The sequence below is a fragment of the Oreochromis aureus genome, linkage group 10 (assembly GCF_013358895.1).
Source record: "Oreochromis aureus strain Israel breed Guangdong linkage group 10, ZZ_aureus, whole genome shotgun sequence".
Taxonomy (NCBI): Eukaryota; Metazoa; Chordata; class Actinopteri; order Cichliformes; family Cichlidae; genus Oreochromis; species Oreochromis aureus.
The window spans coordinates 27251395-27273679 of NC_052951.1; the positions used below are offsets into that span (position 1 = coordinate 27251395).

Sequence of the window (22285 nt, forward strand, 5' to 3'; positions counted from 1 at the left end):
ATGGGATCATATTCTACAACTCCTTGTTGCTTTCTGTTTTAGGAAAATATAAGGCAGATAATAGTACAGCAGACCTGCCTCTACCTTCTGGTCCTCATAAACATTTTTTAAAGAAATGAAAAGTCAGCATAGTGTGACATTTGATTTGGTTTTATTGTTAAGAAACTGTTCATAACAGGTGTAGTCACCACCATAAATACAGAAAACTTAAATAGAAAATTACTCCCTGCTTCTGGGGGCTGCAGCCATGTAGAACATTTGCCAAATAGACTGCTGTGAGAGAGACGCTGTAAGGCTGAGATATGCCATTTAAAAGATCCTAAGGACAAATCTGTCCTCTCTGTTGGCTTTAAAAGAGACAAACTGGGAGACACATGAGTCAAATGTGTCGCTGGATGGAAGAATGCAACAGTCAGCTGTTAGGAGACATGCATCTGCACTCACTGTCATAGTAAATATGTAGGTTAATTTATGCTGTCTTTCTTGTCCATGTCAGAGCCTGGATTTGGATTCTGAATTTCTTCAGCAACAATCAGCAAAAACGCTTCTGTGATACTTACCGGAGTCTAAAAAGGTGTTCCAGAAACCAGAGGAGATGATCAGAGTTCGAGGCATCAGGCAGTTAAACCTGAGTCTTTACCAGCAACGGACTGATTCTGGAAAAAGTTTGAATCATTTGAATTATGATAATAATTCAAATGATTCAAATAATTACTTATAATAATTATATTCACATAATTATTTTGAATTATGTCCTCTGCTTCTCAGCCGCCTGTTTTTGCTAAATAAAATAAATAAAATAAACTCACTGGTCCCTGAAAATAACCATGTCTTAAGATTACCAACATTTTCCACTACCAGAGATTTTTGCAGCTGTCTACCTGTATGACATTTTACCTAAAATGAGCATTTTTCAGACCTCCTTCAGACCTATTTTGAGATGCCAGCATTTCCAGAGAGATTTGCACTGCATTTTTATTTAAAAAAAACTGCAATAATACTTACACACACTAAGCTATTTAAACTTTTACCTATCTCCATGTGAATGTGACTCAAACACCATACATATCAGAGCATATAATGCGTAACTATATAGGGGGGTTTGCCCCTACAACACTATACATAATGTGATAAGCATGATATTTGTTCACTGCTCTGGCGAGACGAACAGACGCTGTTGCTGATAGTGCAGACACTCCTGACTGAGCCGTAAATACAGACGCAATGTGGTGACTCTTTGTGCACATGCAGCACAACAGTTACCTGCAATTCAGAAAAGATTTTCAGATTCATTTTTGAGCACAGCCACCACTTTTAAAACAAATTTGATCAAATGTGACTGCTGATCGTGTACTTGTCTCTTTCCATTATCCAGATAGGAGCTTGGCCTTGTTAGCCTGAAATAACTGCCAAGTAGCACGACTTGCTTCGTGAAAGACTTTGCTAAGGTCTGCTAATACTTGTCAACAATCCTTTTGGAACTCAGACAATATCAAAAGAACTATTGTGCAACTGTAACTACCACTGCCCAAACACTCACAATTAGTGAAATAGGATCCTGCTTGTCATATTTACGCCAGGGTATTATTTTATACCTCCTAATTCCTGTGGAAAGCAATGTCATTCTGTCAACATATAAATGTGTAAACCTAATTGTCACTTCAGAACTAATACAGCATCCTTTTGGTTTGACGGGATTCTGTAATCAGGATCAAGTAAGTTTATTGGGTGGGGATTTTACACTTAGGTTTGTTTGTTTGCGGCACAAAATGAGATAGCTGGGTAATGCACGTCCACATTTAACAGTCTACCTTATTAATCTGGCTCAAAGAATTTCTCTATATACAGCATCCAACTGCAAAAAAGCACTATTTTGGCATTTCTGTGGCTCATACTAAGGCACTTAAGGGCTGTAACTTCACCAAATATGCATTGTCAGTCTAATCCCTGGCTCAGGGCATTATTTAGCACTGACATGTCTCAACTACTCAAGGAGAACGGATCCTTTGAGACTTCAGTAAATCTAAGACGGACTCTGTATAGTCTCACCTTGTGAAATTGCTCCCTGTATCATAGCTTCTGGCAGCAGAGGTGAGGTGTGGCATTGGTCTATTGTTCCCTGCACATTAGCACCGAGCACAAATCTCTAACTTACAATAACATCTATCTGTATCAGCGCCTTACAGGCCCTGTCACATGTCCCTGCAGAGAGAAAAGACCAAAGAATTGGAAGTGACACACATGAACAAAACTGTCCAGCTTCAGAATAATCGGCTTTTCATAGTCAAGGAGGGACAAAACTTTATTTTAGGGTTACTTCCTCCACACGAGCACTTCTCATGTGGATCATTCGCAGAGCAGATACGGAGTAGAAGTTATCTTTTGATTGGCTACACCTGCGACAGACCTTTATAGTCATAGTGAGACGCAAAATGCGCATAATTTCATTGATTATTATAAACGGCCAGTGTCTCAGGATGCTCTCTACAAATGGTCTAAATGCAGTATGTTAGACATTCACTACAGAAAAGAGGTTAAGGTAAGTTCTGAAATCAAAACCTAAAAATATTATATGAGTAAGACTACAAATCTTCTCAAATGTAACACACTGAACCTTTTAAAACACACAGCAGTTTGACACAGTTAAAGAAATGTAACTGGTAGTTTAAATGGGAGTGAACTGTTTGTTTTCGTCTCACCAGTTATACAGTGGGGTGTAGCAGTCTGCAGTGTGCACTGAAGCTACACCAGCTCTGGCTGTGATTTGTCTCTGTTTTACACATTGGCTGGGTCTAATGTAAAAGCAACCTAATCAAAGCAGCCAGCGTTGCTAAATGCACTGAGTTGATGGATCTCAAATACTGAGTAGCAATGGCTTAAGTCGTTGAAATATTATAAATCTCCAGCTATCAACTGAACTTAATAAGCCATGTGAAATGTCTGTATTTACTTAACCAAGAGCTACGCATAATATACACTGTAAACATAATTTCCCTGTGAAATTCTATTAGTTACCATGATGCCACCACATTTTTCGAAGTTGGATAATGCGGATAATGTTCAAATTTGATAAAGTTTTTTCCTCTCGGGCTACAGTGCTGCTGACCAAAATGGTGAAGTAGTCATGCTTGATAGCAAACGCTGCACAGCAGGGCAGGTGTAACATCTATTGAGACAGCGCTTGTCAGTTTATCTAACAGCATCTGAAATCCACTGACGGCAGACTCAAGGATGTGCAGCAGCTGATAATTTATGTAGCATTTTCCACAAAAAGAAGAAAAAACTGTAAGCTGGTACTCATCAGTCCAAGTTTTACACAGTCCCGGTCAAGATCCTTTTAGCTGGATTTACTAGTAGTGGAGCTAAAATGTAAGGTCGCCACTCTCGCGAATAGCAACTACAGGAAAGTGCATTTAAATTTAAAACCTGGTGTTGAAAAAGCCTAAAGTGATAAGAGTTGGCTGGTGATAATTTGGCTGCTGTATCTCATCCAATGCAGAGTTATTTCAACAATGAATTCTGTTACTTTGTTTCTGCTTTACTTAACTCTTTGCCATATGAAACATTGCCTTCATAAAGTGCTGGTGAAATGTTTTCCAAGTCACAAACTGATACATCAAGAAGGCTGCACAATTATTTCCCCTCGATAGTCTTTCATTTCTGCACACCAAAGCTGCCAACAGCACACGATAATAGTCTCTTCCATATCTCCTCGAGCAGTAGCCACGCTCCCCTCTGAGTCGACCGTCCAGTGTGTGCAGTGCAAAGTGTATTTTTGTGTGTGAATGCAAGCCCGTGTTTATCTCTGCACTGCCTTTGGTTCCCTTTGATTTCCCTTAAGTCTTATGTCTTTTGTCATGTTCTGGTCTTCTGAATGCTTGCTTATGGGTGTCATTTGTTTTCTCCCCCTGCCCTGCTCCCTCCCTGCCTCCCCCACCCCAATTCTTCTTTATTTGCATGCTGTTCCTCCTGTTCCACACCTCCCTCCACAACTGCCATGTCCTCTCCTTGTGTGCTCAGAAACTGCGCCCAGCACTGAACCTGCAGCTCATGGTTGGTATCTCTACTTTCCTCCTTATGTCTCTCTCGCTCTCTCTTTTTTTTTTAACTTGTATATTTGTCTTTGCAGCATGCCTGCTTTTACTGTTACACAACAGACATTATTGTGCCAGGCTGCCCAGCCTGGAAATGTCAGCTTTGTGCTGTGTGTCAGGTTTATGTTGGCCATACTGATCTGTCTTACGAAAGAAGCAGGTACCAGTCAGGCTGCATTTTACATTAATTGCAGTTATGCTGTCAAACATATTTTGCCAGTGCATACAGTCAGTTGTAGCATAGGCTTAAAAAGAAGAGCTTCAGCTGCACTTGCAAAATGGTTTCACCAACTAACCAATTACAGTGTTTCCCTGAAGGTGCCACAGAGGAATATAACCCACACTGAGGCCAGGGCTGATTATATCTGCAGCATTAGATGATGCCGTGTGTTGGGGCAAAAATAGACCTAATTTAGTTGTTTTCATTTATTTGAATGAAGATGATACACATCATTTTCCAATTTTACCTAATTTGCAGCCTTTTTTCATAATTTTGTGGCTCCAGTTTCATAATTTGTGGGAACAAATTCATGAAGGCGTTATCACGAGCTTTCTGTTAAGCATGTGTTCATTTTGCAGAAATTTGAATCGCACTTCACAGACTTCTAATGACCATCTTAGAGGGCTGAAGAACAAAACAAAAGAGCAGCAGGCCTCTGCTGACCTGTTTATGGTAATTAAGTTTGTTGAATAATTTTATGATGGTTTCAGTCAAACTGAAAATGAGTCAATAAGACAAACAGCTGTTAAAATGTTGTCAAACCAACATTTCTTTTCTGTTTTCAACAGCATATTTGTATGAAACAATATACAGTACTGTGCAAAAGTCTTGACTCACTCGCTTATTTCTTTACACAAGTATGAAAGTCAATATTTGGTATGACCACCAGGAATAGTTTTCCAGTCTTCTTTGTTTGGGATCATTGTCCGGCAGAAAAAAGACGTGGCTCCCGCTGAGACACTTTCCAGATGGTGTTGCACGGTGTATCAAAATCTGATGGTACTTTTATGCATTCACTATTCCATCAGTTTTGACAAGATCTCCACCAGCAGCCTATGACAGAGCCTCCACCGTGTTTCCCAGATGGCTGTAGACACTCACAGCCATCTCTAACCTCTCTCCTGACCACTTCCATATGTAATGTCAGTTTGAACCAGAAATTTCCAATTTGGGTTCATCACTCCAATGCCACTGATTTTCACTTCGTGTCTTGTCCAAATTGGCATACCTCAGCCTTTTCTGCCTGTTTTTCTTTCCTAAGAACGGCTTCTTGACAGGCACCCTTCCACTGAGACATTTCTGATGGCTTCAGTGAAACGGAGATGAGCCAGCTGAAGAGCCAGATGCATCTCTTACGTCCTGTGTCAGGTCTTTCATTGATGTATTCCCTATTTTTGAGGGTATAACTTTCAGGTGCTGTTTCTCTGCAGTAAATAGGTTTCCTCAGATTTTGTATAAGGACACACTGCACGCCATGCTGGGATTATGACAATATTTCAGCTAATAACTCTTTGGGAATCAACTTGTTGGTGCTGATTTATACCTTTCAAACTCTCTTGTCTTTGGCCTTTTTCATAGATTCTACAAAAGAATGCAAACAAATTAGTTCTGTCAGCGTTAATCTTGCTAAAATGACGTTAACTGCATTAAGGCGGCAAATTCTGTTAGCAAGTTAGCGCTGATCGCCCCGTGCATGGGGCTGCACGGCCCTAACGCTATAAGGAGCTAACCGCGCTAATGCGTTGACGCCGTGCAGTCCCACGCACGGGGCGATCCGCGATAACTCGCTAACGGAGATTTATTGCGGCTATGGCGTTAACGTCATTTTAACGAGATTAAAGCTGACAGCACTAGAAAAAATATGTGTTTTTGTTATTTTAGGCTCAAATTGCTTAAAGAGACAAGTTAAACTGACTCTTTGCTGAGTTATCTGTTGTGTTTAAAGACAAAACAAGTTAAGTCCTTGAGTTGGGTGCTATTCTTCTGCATGAATGATTATGTTAAATGCCTTAAAAAACAAGAAAAACATTCCTGTTAAAATGCTCAGTTACAAGGACTGGACTGAAAAGTGAAGAAGCAGCCAGTGTTCAATGAAAGACCCCCAAAAGCCTGGAGATTAAACACTCAAGACCATTTAAATAAATGACAAGAAAGTCTGTTTCCTTATATGATGAAATGAATTGTGGTTCAAGAGTTTTTCACAGTACTGTAAGAAGTGTTAAGTTGAATCAGTGCAGTGGTATCAGTTTGAATATAATAGTAACTGTATTCAAATTAAGAAAGGGATTTGCTACATCAAGACAGCCATCATGGATGAGGCATTCAAAGACCTGTTTTTGCCTGCAGTGGTCGATAATCCAGCAGCTGGCAAAATACATGTCAGACAGTAGGTTTTCAGGAAAGTATTGATTTAATTTTCATGAGTGTTAGGTCAGGGGTCGAAAGGTCAGAACTCTGTGTTGAACTAATCCAAACTTTATATCCCAAAGGGGAGTTATGACCAGATTTTCTGTATTGGTTTGTGCCAAATAACAACCAAGAACAGACAGAAGAAAAAAAGGAATTTCACCTTTAGCTGTAATTCTAAACGTTTCTGGGAGAACTTGATGAATTTAATTACTATCGTTTGTTATTTTGATGTATTGCATGCCCCAAAGAAAGCAGAGGCTAATCTATATCAGAACTGCTGCTCTTTTATATTTCAGTTATGGATTTAATTAGTGAAAAGTAGACCGACTGTTGGATTTCGCCACACCTGAACGCATAGTCATTGACATCGAGGTCTATAATTGCTTAACATTCTGCATTAATCGCGATATCTAACATATTTTTGTAAAATGTTGTCTGTGACCATGATGTAGTCAAATTTTTCCAGGTGGGATTGGGGGCAGATAAAGAGCCTCCCGACACGTTGATGTCCTCTCTCAGCAGCAGTGAGGTCTGCTTCCTCTATGTGATGCTGAACACTTGTGTTGAAGAGACCACAGATGCTTTGTTCTCCTTTTTCAAAGATGTGTTTTTAACATTTATGAGTTTTTGAATGGTTGCCCCAGATGTTCATCTGAGACCGCAGTCAGTTTTTAGATGTTTGCAATTAACTGCAGTAGTGCATCATTAATATAAGATTTGTTTACTGGTAGTTTTACATTAAGCATTAAAAATCACTTCAGCAGCTTCAATTTAGTCATTTTTCTGATTTAAAATAAATGAACAGAGGAGTCTAAAATTACCATTCTGTATGAATTTTAAGTTTAAGCAGAGGTCAAAAGTTTTCTCCAATATTTATTCCTTCACACAAGCCTGAAATAAAAGAAACCACCCTGTAAATAATCTGCATGGATTCCTGCCTAACCTCGAAAATCTTTTTTTTTAATGTAACTTTAGTGTTTTTAAGTATATTTGTCAGCAAGTGAAATATATGTATATATATAAATGTACCAAGGAGATGCCACTACTGCTGTTGCATGCAGAGGCGAGAGGACTGAGTGGGCGAGTGGCTGCAGCAGATCCCAACACCAACACCTGAGATCTCTGTCCAGAAGAGCGAAGTCCTAGAAACAGCTCTCAAGCTCAGGGTCATGGGGAGGGTGAGAGGGATAAACAACAGTTTATGCTCACATTTACACCTAAGGCCACTTTAGAAACACCAGTGATCCCTAACATGTAGTGTATGTCTGTGGACAGTGGGATAAACCCACTCAGAGAGAACCCACACAGGCACAAGGAGAACATGCTAACTAACCTAGCCCAAGCTGTGAGACCACCACTGTGCCGCCCCTAAAGTTTAATCACTTATTTTTAAATCAGATTTCACTGCTGATTCTCTAGTTTTTATGACCAGGTGACCGTTAAAATTAAACTTCATTTAGGTAATGCTTCAAAATAATTGCCCAAAAACATGGCAGGGGCCATCTCAAGATGGCAGCCAAGTGGCGAGGCATGCTTTATATCTGCCTTCGGTTGATCCAGCATGCCACAAGAGTGCTAACGGGCACTAGACAGAGCGATCATATTTTACCCATATTAGCTTTTTGTCAAATCTAGAATTGAATTTAAAATCCTTCTTTTCACATAAAGGTCTGGAATGAGCAAAAAAACCCAGCTGTTATAGGAACAGAGAAATTCACTCTCAGACTGCAGACTTACTTTTGGTTCTCAGAGTTTCCAAAGACAGAACAGAAGGCTTCTTCACTGTGGAACCGACTCCCAGTTTAGGCGAAAGATACCCTCTGTAGTTCTAAGATTAGACTTAAATTTTTCCTTTTTGATAAAGCTTACATTTAGAGCTAGATATGAGCATTTGTTCTTCACTCCCTCCTCTTCCTGTTAAAACAGGGTTCTTTTTTCCCCCAGTCACCAAGTGCTGCTTGAAGGAGATTATCTGATTGTCAAAGTTCTCAAGGGTTATCTTTCCTAAAGTGAGTTTAGGCATTTGAAGCCATCTGAATTGGCACTGTATAAATAAACTGTTTAAAATTTAATTGAACCGACTCTGCATTTTTATGTCTTGAAGACATCTCAGGGGCTCTCCATTTAAAATCGGAAGCCCGATATGTACTAGTAGCATTCATATTGCATGACAAAAGTTTTCTGTTGCTGCTGCTGAGCATTACTTCTGTATCTCCCAGAGAACTTTAAGCTTGCCATCGATTCTGCATGTGCTGTGCTTACAGCACCTGAAAATGCTCCCCTCATCTTTGCAGAGCTTTCAGTTCATTGTTTAGCTGTCACACCTGCAACTGTAACTGTTTTTGGTTCACTCTCAGCACTCTTGCCCACTGCAGCAGCAGGCAGAGTGTTTCTTTTTTTTAAGGAAAAAAGCTCTAAAAATACACTGTAGCAGCTAGCTGGTGAACATCACAGAGGATATGGCAGCGAAAGAGTCTGAGGATCCCCTCGAGAGTTGGTATATACCAAATATAGAGACACAAAAGTTATATGTCAAATTATTTTCTTTTCATTTTTAAAGGTGAAACCAGATTTTTAATGATTTTTAAAACGAGGACATTGTGTGTTTTGTAATGAGACTAGCCCAGGTCAGCATTTAGCTGGAGGTATTTGTTGTATCCATATTAGTCTTGTTCAGATGAATGCTCCGGAGGATCACATTTTTTGTGCCTCTGCAAAATCCCAATTTAAACCTTCTGCTTGCTTGTTTTTTTCTACCTTACAATCTTCAACTGTTCAAAACTCTGACCGATTTAATTTGCTAATTAATGCTAGCTAGCTAACCACCCATGTGGGTGTCCAATGTATTTTCAATGCACGTCAGAAAACAGTGATTCGCTTTAAAATGACATGAATTTCAGTGACTATAGAAACTGATGAGTCAGCAAATGCAGATAATAACAGCAACAATGAATCTCCAGGAGACAGCGTTACAGTAGGCTATAAATAATAAAATTGATATTGAATAACAGCCAACTGTTATTATGCTGTTGCATAATTTTCTTCTCTTTACTTATCAAAAGATAAATTTCACCAAGGCCTGATGCAGCTGTAAAATCAGCTTCATCTTTTGAATAAAAAAAATAGGAAAGAAAAATCGGATAAGCTTGATATAATTAAGCCCCATTCAGCTGCATTTACAATGCTGAATATTATTCATAATTTTCACTAAAGGGATATATGAAAGGTTGAACTAGTCTTTTACGCTCCACATTGTTGATAGTTTGCGTAAGTGTGTGTGTTTGCGTGCGAGTGAATGAGAGATGAATTGTAAGCACTTGTGGAGAAGTGCTATGTGAATGCATCCAGCTGGCAAACAAGACACCAAGTGACTGCGAGAAAGGGAGGAAATTAGAGCGTCTACAGAGCCTGCAGCTACTGCACAACCTGTACCTATTGGCCATTGTTTATTTCTGTGCTTCATCTGTCATTAAAAATCACTCAACCTCCCCTCTATGACCCCAGTAATAAAAATGAGTGACACATTCCTTTATTGCCATAAACACACCCCATGTTGCAGGTGTGCGTACAAAAACTGAAGCGTGGAAAAGGCAAGGATAGTTTTGTGCATTTATAGGCAGGTTGTAGGGCCAGGTAGGCTATGCTCTCTCTGAGCAGGACTAACCCCTCTTTATGTCGGATTTCACAGGATGAATATGCCTTGTCCCTCGTCTTGAGACAGCATTGCACCTTTTTATTGGTTCTCAAATTGTTACAGTGCAGGACAGACCGTTTTGGAAAGTCTGGCTTGTATCCAGTAGCTGTGAAGAGAAAGCAGAGAAGGCCATCATCTTGGGTCAAGTGCAGATTAACCTGTCACAGTCTTTTGCAGCTTCCGCTACATCCAGCGGGGAAAATTACGAGTCACCACGGAGCCACAGGCTATGCAGATTTAAGCAGAGTGTGATGGAAGCTAACACAAAGAAAAAGAAATGCAGCGACTGTACTCTTGAAGGCCGATGGAAGGTGATTCATTTTTTCCCCACCAGTTATGTTTCTTTTGTTTCGCACGTGGACGAACGTGACATAAAGAAGCGTGTGATCAAACAGACGTCTGCCAATCTGTTAGCGAGGGAATTCAAGTTTTTTTTTCTTTGCCTTCACGTGCTGAACATCAAACATGCTTATGCGTGTTTCGGGTGTAAGTTTGACTTATCATGCTACTACTGAGAGTCCTAAGAGTCCTATATTTAGTTTCTTGGCATCTGGTCGGCGTAGCCTTTAGCCTAACAGCTGCAACTTGAGTTTTTGTTAAGAATAACTTCATCTGGACAAATAAGCTGAACCTGGCCTGCATGACTCACACAGCACGCTCAAATTTACAGGTTTGTTGAATATTGTCAACACTGCTAAATCACTTTCTTTGCATCACTAAATCACTTCAGAAAACCAAGTGAAATGCATTTGTTGCTCCCTTCAAGCGCTCCCTCCAAAATCAAGAATTTTGGTGACTCCCAGTAACATGATAAAAAAAAGTGATAATTCATGCTCGTATTTCCAGGCGTAGTTTGTGACACCAAGTCAGACCCTGCTTTCTAACAGCCTCTGACTCTGTCCGTGCTGACCGCCTCACTCCTTACAACCTCTCAAATGCAGTTGCCATGGCGATGTCCCGCTTTTCGTGACTGAAAGAGAAAGGAAGCCGAGACACTGGTGAACTGGAAGGCTCTTCCCAAGATTGTCCATTTCCCTGTAAAATGGGCTAGGTACAGGGGAGGAGGCGTGGAGTGCAGGAGGGAACAAATTAAACATGCAGCAGAGAAAAGAAGAGGCTTTGAGATGAGCTACCAGTGGACTGGAGAAGTGGGCGTTGAAACGTTTTGTTCTTATAAATTAAGCTTTAGCTGAGAAATGAGAGACCCAGGAACTGGAAAAACTCAGACATAATGACTGACTTTATTATGCATGTGGATAAACTCGGCTGCACTTCTGGCTCTGCGAAGTTGTTGTGGTAAGAAGTCATTTCACTCGTGAGACCCGCAGAGTTGGAGCCGCTCATGTGAAACAAAAACTATAAAAAGAGTTATATAAAGACTTGACTAAAGTGATACCAACTCATTTTGCAGGACAGCACAAACAAGTCAATTTCAAAGCCCCAACCAAAATTCTGAGCAAAAGAAACGGCTCCATAAACAACAGAGGGGTTCAGTCGGGTTTGAAGCAAACTTTGATGGATATTTTAGAGTCCAAACACAATCATACATGATTATATTCTAGGTTCATTCACATTTCTGAGGGTTTATAATGAAAAGAGGTTTATTCATCTTCTTCATGGCCACTTTTTCCCTCAAAGTGAGCAAAGGAATCTATTTATTTAAATATATTTGCCAGAATTGCACCCATGAACACCACATTTAAAAACCGGTCCGTTTCTTTCTGGAGGATTTCTTTTCATCATGTAACCTGCATGAGGTAAATCAACTCTGCGTGTGCAGTTTGTTTCTCAGAAATGCACAAAAGCTGCCGACAGTTCAGAGGCAGCTTTTTGCTGTTAGATGTTCCAGCAGCATTTCTTCTTCTCATCTCACTTCCATCTCCTCACTCTTAATGAAAGGGCATGCTGGTGGAAGATGTCAGTTGCTTTTGCTGATGGCTAGGTGCACTGACTAATTTCCAATCCGGAGAGGTGAGCACGTCTGGAAAGGACACACCTGCCAACACGGCTGTCAGCAAGCATGTGAGAGTAGTGGGATAATTGAGCTGCGCTCAGAGACCTAATAGTGGAGAGGAATACAGCAGTATAATGGCCACTCTGCTCACAGTGGGATTGCAGTGGGTGAACCACAGAACTTTTCCCTTTAATCCAAGGACTAAGCTGTCACATTTGAATGTCATTAAAGAGACAAGGCATTCATTAAATGACAAGGACACGGTGTGCCAGATTACTCGGGTAGTGATGTGCAACAAATGTAGTGATTGTGACTTCAGAATTTGATTGCTACAGTATCCGGCAGCTAGCTGTGGGAATTCTTTTCCTTAAAGAGCGGCTTCTGTCTGCTGCGCGTTTGATCCGCGGGCTCCACGTGTGCCGTGTGTATGTTCGTTTGTCGTGAACGTGGAAATCATTTGGACAGACATGTGTATTAAACTCTGGCAGAATTCCAAATCTTTTGACATGAGGAACAGGTCGGTGCAAACTCAGACGGCCGCGCACAGGTGATCTTGGGTTGACTGACTATCAAAGCGACAGATGGCACTGCCAACATCACTGACTGCTTAACATATTGGTAGGTGAAAGGGACACCGTGGCAGGTTTTTAACTTGCACAGCGTTGGTTTGATGATTGTTTTTGCTAAAAAAAAATGTTTTTTTAAAATATCTGATAATGATAATGTGGTTTGTAATTAGAATTATTTTAAGAGTCAGATCTGAACAGATGTACTGCTGGAAAACATGCAATCTTTGATGTCAGGCAGAGAAAAACTTCCATATATCTGCTTAGAAGTCATGTTAACAAGATCTCTCTTAAAGCTTCACATCCTGCCTTAATGCCATTAAAACAGGATATAGTGGTAGCTATTTCAGCGTGACTGTTGAGTTGCACAAAATGCAAGATGTTTAAGGAAAAGAAAGACTTTTGGTGAGACTGCAACATTATCTGTATTTAAATCACGATGCTAACCACAGAATATATATAGAAGAAACTGGCAAAGTGCTGTCAACAAGATGCGATTGTCCTGAGAAGTATAGTGTAACAGTAGCTGTGCTGCTGGGATCTCTCTAGATTGAGTTTGCACCTGTACCAGTGTGGGTTCTCCTCAGGTACTCCCTCCCACACGCCAAAGACATGCATATTTCCAAACTGGCTTCTCACTCCATAAGAGCTCGAATAGGAAAAACAGTTAAAATATTTATTGACCAAGACTTAAACAGGCTCAATCGACTTATTTTGTAATTTTCACTGTAATGTTAAATAATAATTTTCATCCTCCAGGAACCATCTGAATTGTCTCTCTAGCCCAGAATGGTTAAGGAGCAAGGCAATTTGAAGCACATGTGGCAAAATCTAGGCAGAGGTGATTCTTTCTGTCTGAGCTCAGACCTTGTGAGGACCTTGTGCTATTGTGATATACTGAATAAAGCTCATCGTCTCCTCTTTATGGAACTGTGAGTTTTGTCTCTATCAGAAATGGTAACAAAATTACAGTAATTCAAAGAGCACTTGTAGTATGAAAACTAATAAATGGATGTTACCTTACTTTTGACTATAATGTCTGAGAAGAACCAGAATGCAGCAGCACAAGTAGTATACAGTCTACAGTATACAGTCCTCTACACATGACTGTGCAGAGGACAAAGATGTTTAAGTAAATCGAGAATAGCTACAAACCAGTTGAATCAAGTCCTCTATTGCAAAGAGGCACATTGCAGGCGAGTTGCTCTCATTGGTGCAATGTGAGTCAGACTGATTGCAACGTGTTGGCGATCTGTCTGCATTTTTAAATCAGACGGCAGTTATTTGCAAACCTTCATCATTCTGTCTGAGAGCGGTTGCAGCGGTTGTTTGGAGAATGGTTGAGCTCACCTGGCAAAACAGTGGCATGTTTGTGGGATCCCTGCGGGTGTCCTGACACCAGGCGTTGGCAGCAGATCATTTGTTTTGGGCTTCAAGTAGAACGAGGAGCACGTGTCTTTGGCTCCTTACCGTGATCTTCAAGGGACGTTGCAGACTGGTGAGGCGTGATCAGTCTGCAACAATGTTTAGGTGTGCCGTACTTGGCAAAATAACTTCCAAGACTCAGGGTTTCCCAACAGAACATCACTCCTTAATGTGATGATTAATGTACTTCACTTCACTTGTGGAGGATTTTATCTCTCGTGGCTTATCAAAATCCAGGTGAACATCTTTTTCTTGTTGTTTTTGTTTTTTAACTCTAAGTAAGTAAAAGTAAGAATTGCTTAAGTATTAAGACTGAAGGACGCTGTAGTGATTTTAAGTGGACACTATGTAGCTGATCCACTGAGGAAGAAACGTTAACAATACAGATAATAAGGTAACGCTGTTTTTAAGAAATGTGGTGTTATTTGATCAAGCGAGGTCGCTCACAGACCTTCACTGCGAGTGCTTGTGTGTATGTTACAGATAGATGCATTTGTATTAGAGGCTGGCACTCAGTGGCTTGAACCTGCCTTTGGGGCTCTCTTCAAATGAGGCACATATGCTGCATTAATTAGTTTTAGGCACACAACTGAGTGTGACAGGTGACAAACAGCCCCCTCCCTCTATTTGACTTTTAAAAAAAAATGTATATCTACTTTTATAAGTCACCCTCCTTTCATGAAGGGAAAGTTAACCTCTAAGGTTCTGTCTGTCTTTCTGGCTTTTTATGATGAAATAAACAGCAAAGTGCTGAAATACTTAAAGTGTAATCAGCGGTTATTCCTCTCACCTGTGACACAGATGTGATGCTTTGAGTCTGCGTGGAGTGAAATTTTTAAGCAATGCCAATAAGTGCAACAACTTTAGAGGCAATTTTTAAGATATATATATATATATGTATATATATATATATATGTATATATATATATATATATATATATCTATATATGAAGCTGGTGCCACTCTAGCCTCTTCTCTTTCCTGCATCAAAACATCGTACCACATTCATGTTTTCTTTTCCAAACTGAAGAACAGCAATGTGAAAATACTGCATTAGGCCCGTGTGGACTGCTGTTTCAAATATTTTTTATTTTTTATTAAAATTATTTTTTGTGACTTGAAAATATTCATGCTGTGTATTTTCTATCGTGTTGTTAATGCACGTGTTTTTGCTGCTTACACCATTAGGGCCACCAGATGTGCACACATCAGTGAGATTATTTCACACTAATCCAAACTGTCAATCTTCCCCATCTGTCGCCCAGGTCTGCTACCTGCTGAAGTGAGAACACCTGCAACACAGGAACAGCCTCACAGTAACTGCTACCACATCAAGCCCCTTTTAAACCTTTTGTAGGAAAAGTTCGCTATAGTAATAATATATAAAAAATAACATTAAACGTCAGTGTTGTTACAGACGAAAACAATGATATTATTCAAGCCCTCGTGTAATATGTCCGAGATCATTATTCCACCGATTTCTGTTAACTGCATTTACATAAATCAATGTACAAGTTTGAATCACCTGTTTATGTAAGGGGTAAGTAGTTATTTTCCCATTGGGGGCTTGATTATAATCAACCATAATCTCAAAGGGGAGCTATTACGCCTATTTCCAGCTATGTTATTTTACCCCTGAATTCTAATAGTGTAGTTTTGCATTATTTCCATTAATAAATCCTTGTTCAGCACCTTATTTCATCCACAATATAAAACAAGCATTTTACCTCATCTCCCTTTGAGGCCACACTTCCTTTAGGCACATTTCCTTTGCATGGCCACCCGTTTAAAACAGAAGGTTTGAACAGCAGGCAGGTGGAGCTGCTGTGCATACAGCCAGAACTCTGAGCCTGACAATGATGATATCAACGATACCCCCTCTCTATCGCATCGTAAGGATCCAAAGTGGAACTTTTTGATGCAAAATGAGCATTTAGGGTAGTTTGAATCCTTGCAGGGATAACTTGACCTCATAATTTGAAAATTTGGCTATGAAAAATATTATTGTTTCCCTTTAGCCCGTGTTTGTTGTATTGTATAATGACCTGCTTGGACGTTATTAGAGGGGCTATGCAGTTTGGGATTTGCATGTTCTCCTCATGTACTGAGTAGACACTCAGGCTTCCTTTAGCACCTGTGTCACAGCTAAATGCATAAACACAGTGGCAGCTGTGTTTCCCTGCCTCTGTTTTCCACTGCAGCTACTGTTTACTCTTTGGGTGAACGGCTGGCCTGATATTAAACTTGAGAAGAAACTGTTTTTTGAGGGAATGCGACATATGTCAAGAAATAGAAAGCTGCTCAGCACCAGACCTGATGTATGGAGATCATGTTCACTTATTATTAGTCCCAGTGCACCGAAATTAGTTGCAGTTCACCTAGAGGACACTCGGTAGCTCTCAATGAATTGGAGTGAACGGAGCTAAGTGGCTTAAATAATTATTCACAGTTGGTCTGAGTGTGAATAATTATTTTCATTATACTGATATACATTTTACTCAAGATAGCATTATGCTATTCTATATTCATATTTAAGACATCCTCCCTTAATGGTTCCTGTTTCCAAGCAATAACTGCAATAGCATTTGCCAGTGTCATTAAATAAGAACAGACATTTACATGCAGTATGTGTATAAAGAAGGGGAACTATAAATGCACGTGTCAAACCTTGAAGCAGATGGGCTACAGCAGCAGAAAACCACTCCACGTGCCACCCTATCAGCTAAGAACAGGAAACTCAGATACAGTTCGCACAGGCTCACCAAAATTGGACAAGAGAAGACCGGAAAAATGTACCGTGTCTGATGAGTCTTGATTTCTGCTGCAGCGTTCAGATGGTAGGGCCAGATTTTGGCGTAAACAACATGAAAGCTTGGATCCATCCTGCCTTGAATCAATAGTTCAGGCTGCTACTGGTGGTGTAATAGTGTGGGGGATATTTTCTTGGCACACTTTGAGCACCTTAGTGCAAATTGAGCATTGTTTAAATGCCACGGTCTACACGAGTATTGCTGCTGACCATGTCCATCCCTTTATCGCCACAGTGTACCCGTCTTCTGATGGCTGCTTCCAGCTGGATAACACATCATGCCATCATGAACACCATCAAACTGGTTTCTTGAACGTGACAATGAGTTTATTGTACTGAAATTTCCAACACAGTCACCTGATCTCAGTCTAATAGAGCACCTTTGGGATGTGGTGGAACAGGAAGTTTACGTTTATTAATCAAAAATCTGACAGTCATCTAAAACATAAGGATTAATTCTGCGTAGACTTTAATATCGTTATATAATTTGATGCCAGACCCTTAAATAGTTTCAATAAACTACTATTAGTTATTGACTTTACCTTTATTACTGTATCAGTAACATTAATATATTTATTTAGGCTAAGGGTAGCTGACAGATAAGCCTTTTGCTGCCTTTATGTGTCATCACAGTGAAAAAGCACATCATACAAGTCCACTGAAAGTGCCCCTCATTGGTTCTTTTTACTCGGCAGTGACTGTGCTGGTTGGCAGTTCTGCAACCTTTGCCAAAATAATATGCAAATTAGGATCTTATCACAATGCAGATAAGCTGTAAATGCTAAGGCCCATAGTCAGATGCCATTATCAGGACAACAATTCAGGACACAGAGTGCATGTCACTAGACTGCAGAGCCACGAGATGCTGCAGTGAGTACTGCTCATTAAAGACACAGAGCAGACACGACCCTCCATAATTAGCACAAAATAACTTGTCTTTGGGTTCATGTATTTTTCCATGATAAAATATTTCTTGGATAGCATGTCAGTCGTTTATCTAGTATTTCGCTTTATTCGTAGAATAATAAATTATATTGAATTCATTACTTAAGTTTTAACTTCCAGGATTGGATTGATACTCTCAGCTCCTAGCAGACTGAGAAAACAGGTGGTGAGCATGAAATGTGGTACAAAATAGGATCCCAAGGCATTTGACCTGCATGTTCCTTGTTTTTGAATGCTCTTATTACAATTTGCATGTAGGACTACTGTTGCCATGACAGCAGCTAAGTCTAAAAACTTTCATCTGAGACAGTTGTACTCTTTTTGAGTTTGACTCATCCAGTATTGGCATGGAGAACGCAGGCCGGCAGGCCGGGGAGAGGAAAGTTACAGTCTGACTGGATTTTGTAGGGAAACACCTTAATTCAGTGGTGTGGAACACATCTAAAATGAATATCTATTATTTAATATTCAAAAAATAAAAATGAGATCTGAGAGGAAATTGAAATTGATTATTAATAGCTGGTGAACAGCGCCTTCTTTCCTCCTTCCTTTTCTAAATGGAACTTGCAGCTCTCGCCCCTGAGGTTTCGCCGAGGCTCTGGCCACTCTGTTGTGGCATTTTTCTTCGCTCACTTGCTTCTCTTTCTCTCACTTGGCTTTCAGCGGGAGTGTTGGCAACTTGGCACACAAAGTTAAAGTAAATGTTTTCCCAGTTTAATTCCACACTGTGCCAACCCGAGATCTGTCGTCGCAAGATCTTAAAACCCACCAATAGACGTTTGTTTACGACACATTCTTACTCTTGTCACATGCTGACGCTTGCTCAGGGTCCATCCATCCGTCCATTTACTTATCCAATGCAGGGTCACAGTGTGGCTGGAGCCTATCCCAGCTGTCCCCTTTAGCATCATTTTCCATAGTGCCAGCAGTGCTTCAGAACACTATTTTGACAACTGAGGAAGCACAACAACAGAGTCTGCATTAGGAAATGTGGTATCACATGGCACCATCACATGACTAACCAGAAAAGGGATGTTTGAGTCTTATCTGAGCGTGATATTTCTACATTTCAATTTTACTTTTTTATTTTGCCTTTAAGCTTCTTTAGCTGTTTTCCTTAGTTTAGGTAACAAAAATTCTTATGTGTAGTAAAACGTAATGGATGGATTAAAATATACTCGCGCTTTATCGCCACATCCTTGGTTACCACATGTATTCTGCCGTTCTGTCACATGCTACTTGTTTCTCACAGATATACACAAGATGCCATTTTGATGCTAGTCTTGATGCAACAGCAATGGGATAGCAAATGATCCTCTTTTAGGCCTCAGTAACATAGCTAGCAAACCCTGATATCTTCTGGTGATTGAGGAAAAATGTGCTTTCCCCAACCAGTTGTTGTGTGGTTGCCGGAGGTAAAAAGGGCGCAGCACCAAAACACTCCTTGTGATTGCTTCAATCTCTAACAGATTGCTGCAATTGCCTGTAGTTTGCATAGAAGTGCCAACTTGTCTGCAAATACTCTTCGTTTACTCTCGAAGCTGTAGTGGAGTTGTATCTGTAAATTCAGATAAAACTGAGATAATTGTAGTTGCCCCTAAAAATCTTAGCAAACATGGGGTCTAACCAGATACTTACCGTGGCCTCTAGTAACACTGTGAGGAATCTTGAAGTCTTTGACCAGGATATGTGCTTAATAAGCAAATATGTAGGCTGTTGTAATTTGGCGCTATATGAATGCAATTAAATTGAAATTTAATTTAATTTAATAGTGGGATTTCAACCAGAAACGGAGTGTATTTGCTTTCAAAGTAAAAGCTGTGGCATAGGATTGCAGGCAGCATATTTCAAGTGAACGTTCTGTTTGTCTTTTCACTGCAGCTTGGCGAGTAGTGTTTGCAGGCAAATTGCCGTCTTTGACGCAAACTACAGGCGACTGCAACAATCTGCTAGGAGCTAAAGCGGTTGCAACTGGGTTGTACTTCTTTGCATTCAATTTCACCCTGTAACCCACAGCAAATACTTGCAAGTGGTCAGGAAACACATTTTAGAGACCAGGGACTGCTAGATGGTTGCCAACAGGTCTCCAGCCCTGTCTAACTGAGGCCTTTAAGAGCAATTTCTTCCACATTTAAAAGTAGAAATAATGCAATTTGGAAGCTTTGTGTTTCCAATTAATATTTTTCCCTCATACAAAGTCAAATTTATCCCTTTATAATATTAACTCTGCATGTTAAAAAAATACTCCTACCCACTGTGTTTAAATATGGCATCAAGGTCTTTAAGAAGCATCCATATGTAGGTGTGGGCCCCGTCTCAGTGTTGTGATGAATGCTCCAAAGATCCAGTGAAACAGGACACTATGGGAGTATTGTTAAAACATCAACACTTTTGACAAATGGGCAGTACTTGAAAGACTTTGACAGACTGGTGTTGGTTTGTCAGACTACCCTGCACATAGAAAAATGACACTAAAGAGGAACCCACTGCATCAAAACGTCTATGCCTATGAGTCACATACTGGGCAAGCATCTATATGTGACGGGTTCAGAGTGAGAACAGGTTGCAATCTTAGTATTTTATGCAAATTAGACAACCCCAGTATCTGAGATTATCCCTTGCCACTGGCTTTACTCACTTTTAGCAGCACTGATACAATTTCTGGCTACAGTGTGAGCTGCACTGTGTGAAATGCAGCACATTTTCATTCTCTTTTTCCTAACACCATCCATGCATGTAAGCCGGTCTGAATTTCCTTTGAGGTGAGGCTTGGATTAGAGGCCGACACCATACACTCAGCCTTGCTAAAGGATTTTATTATCATGGCAGGTTTTTGTCGGCGTAGCTACACCTCACAGAGATTGTGCCACAACATTGCTCCTCAAAGACAGCCATAACAGCATGACGAAGCATGCATTAGGGACCGTGATAACAAAGAAATACACTGCTTGGCATCCATCTTTACCCAAAGTCTTGTGATTTTGTCTCTTGATTCTGCAGCGCTGTGCACAACATGCATTTTATGCATGTTTGAATAACTTTTAGCCAACCAAACTTAACCAAACATTAACCCTTGAGCCCTTAAATTACCAGCAAATACACTGACGAGTTGTGGCTTTTGAAAAGAACCTCAAACTTTTTTTTCTTTTTTCAAAGAACTGTCTTTATTTTATTTTGATTTTTGATTTTTTTTGAAAGGTAGAGTCAATGAGGTAAGGTATGAGGGATTTATGTAAACCCCTCATTTCTCAGTACAACCTTGACCAGAGAATGTACTAGAGTCTGTTTACTGCATGTATGTAAATGTAGCCATTGTCTTGGCTTCTTTTCTAGGATTAGCCCTTCATTTTCTTGGCACAGTTCCTTCACCCAGGGCTCTGTCTGCTGTGTACACAGATCCACACAAAGCCCCCGATGTCATTTCACTGATACTATTCTGTCTCACAACACCAGGATACACAGAGTCTCTTCTGTTGTTATTATCAATATGCCAAGAGCAGAGGAGACACAGGACTTGACTTCAGCGGTCCATTTATTTCAAGACCCGCTATTTCGGTGAATTTGACCTTGACAAGAGTTTTCTCTTTGGATCATTTACGCTGTTTTTTTCCTTTTTGTTGCTTGTTTTTTGGGGCATTTTCTTTATCATAAACATATCATTGAGTTATTTTGACCTTATCTCTGACAAAGTCAGACATGTTTTTTAATTCAGTACTCAGATGTGAAGTTTTAAAAGATTCATCAAACAGGAGCTTATGTGCACAGACCAGGCTTCTGGCCACCTTTCAACCACAAGCGTAACTCTTCATGAGCTTTTCAACAGTCGCTGGAATGGCCGAGGCTGGAGGCCGCTCAGTGACAGCGGGGTGGGAGGAGAGTGTTGGCGGAGGTTTGGCGGAGCAGGGGGGAGTTTTATAATCACATGTGAAAGAAGAACGAGCAGTCTGCTGATTGGAAAGAAGCTCTACCAGGCTTCTCCCCCCACAAAAAAAACAGTGTCCCCATTAAAAGGACTGATGTGCATCTCTGCAACAAGCCGCAAACTCGTCTGGCCTTGGGAGCCATAGAGAGTCCTCACTGTGTTAGAATAAGTCACTCCTGAGACCACTAAAAGCCATTATTAGAAGGTGTTTATTGAGCTAGCCGTGGCCTAGAAACAGCTTAATATCCTGAGAACAGTTATAGACCATAATTATATTACATTTTGGATGAAGACTGGCCATGATTAGATAAATGATGAATAGCTCCATCAGATAAAAAAAGGTGCAAGGTTTCTAAGGAGATAATGCACTGTTGGCTTATTTTTGCAAGTAGTTGGAACATTTCCTGTCCTTCTCGAGACGATATTGTTTGACACAGAAAATGGAATTCATTACACAGACAAAGGT

At 40.3% G+C, this 22285-nt stretch overlaps 1 protein-coding gene across 4 annotated transcripts in view; it reads left to right on the forward strand.

Moving 5' to 3' along the window:
- The window catches only part of cadm1a (cell adhesion molecule 1a), a 450442-nt gene that overhangs the window by 409245 nt on the left and 18912 nt on the right, over nucleotides 1-22285 (forward strand). For 2 of the 4 annotated variants that reach the window (XM_031747600.2, XM_039618268.1), the window contains one exon: nucleotides 4021-4053. The exons of 1 other annotated variant lie outside the window; for it this stretch is intronic. In XM_031747600.2, the coding sequence (XP_031603460.1) occupies nucleotides 4021-4053 (33 nt within the window). Of the gene's footprint in view, nucleotides 1-496; nucleotides 677-4020; nucleotides 4054-22285 lie in introns of those variants that run through there. One more of the 4 variants, XM_031747599.2, reaches the window with a different exon arrangement.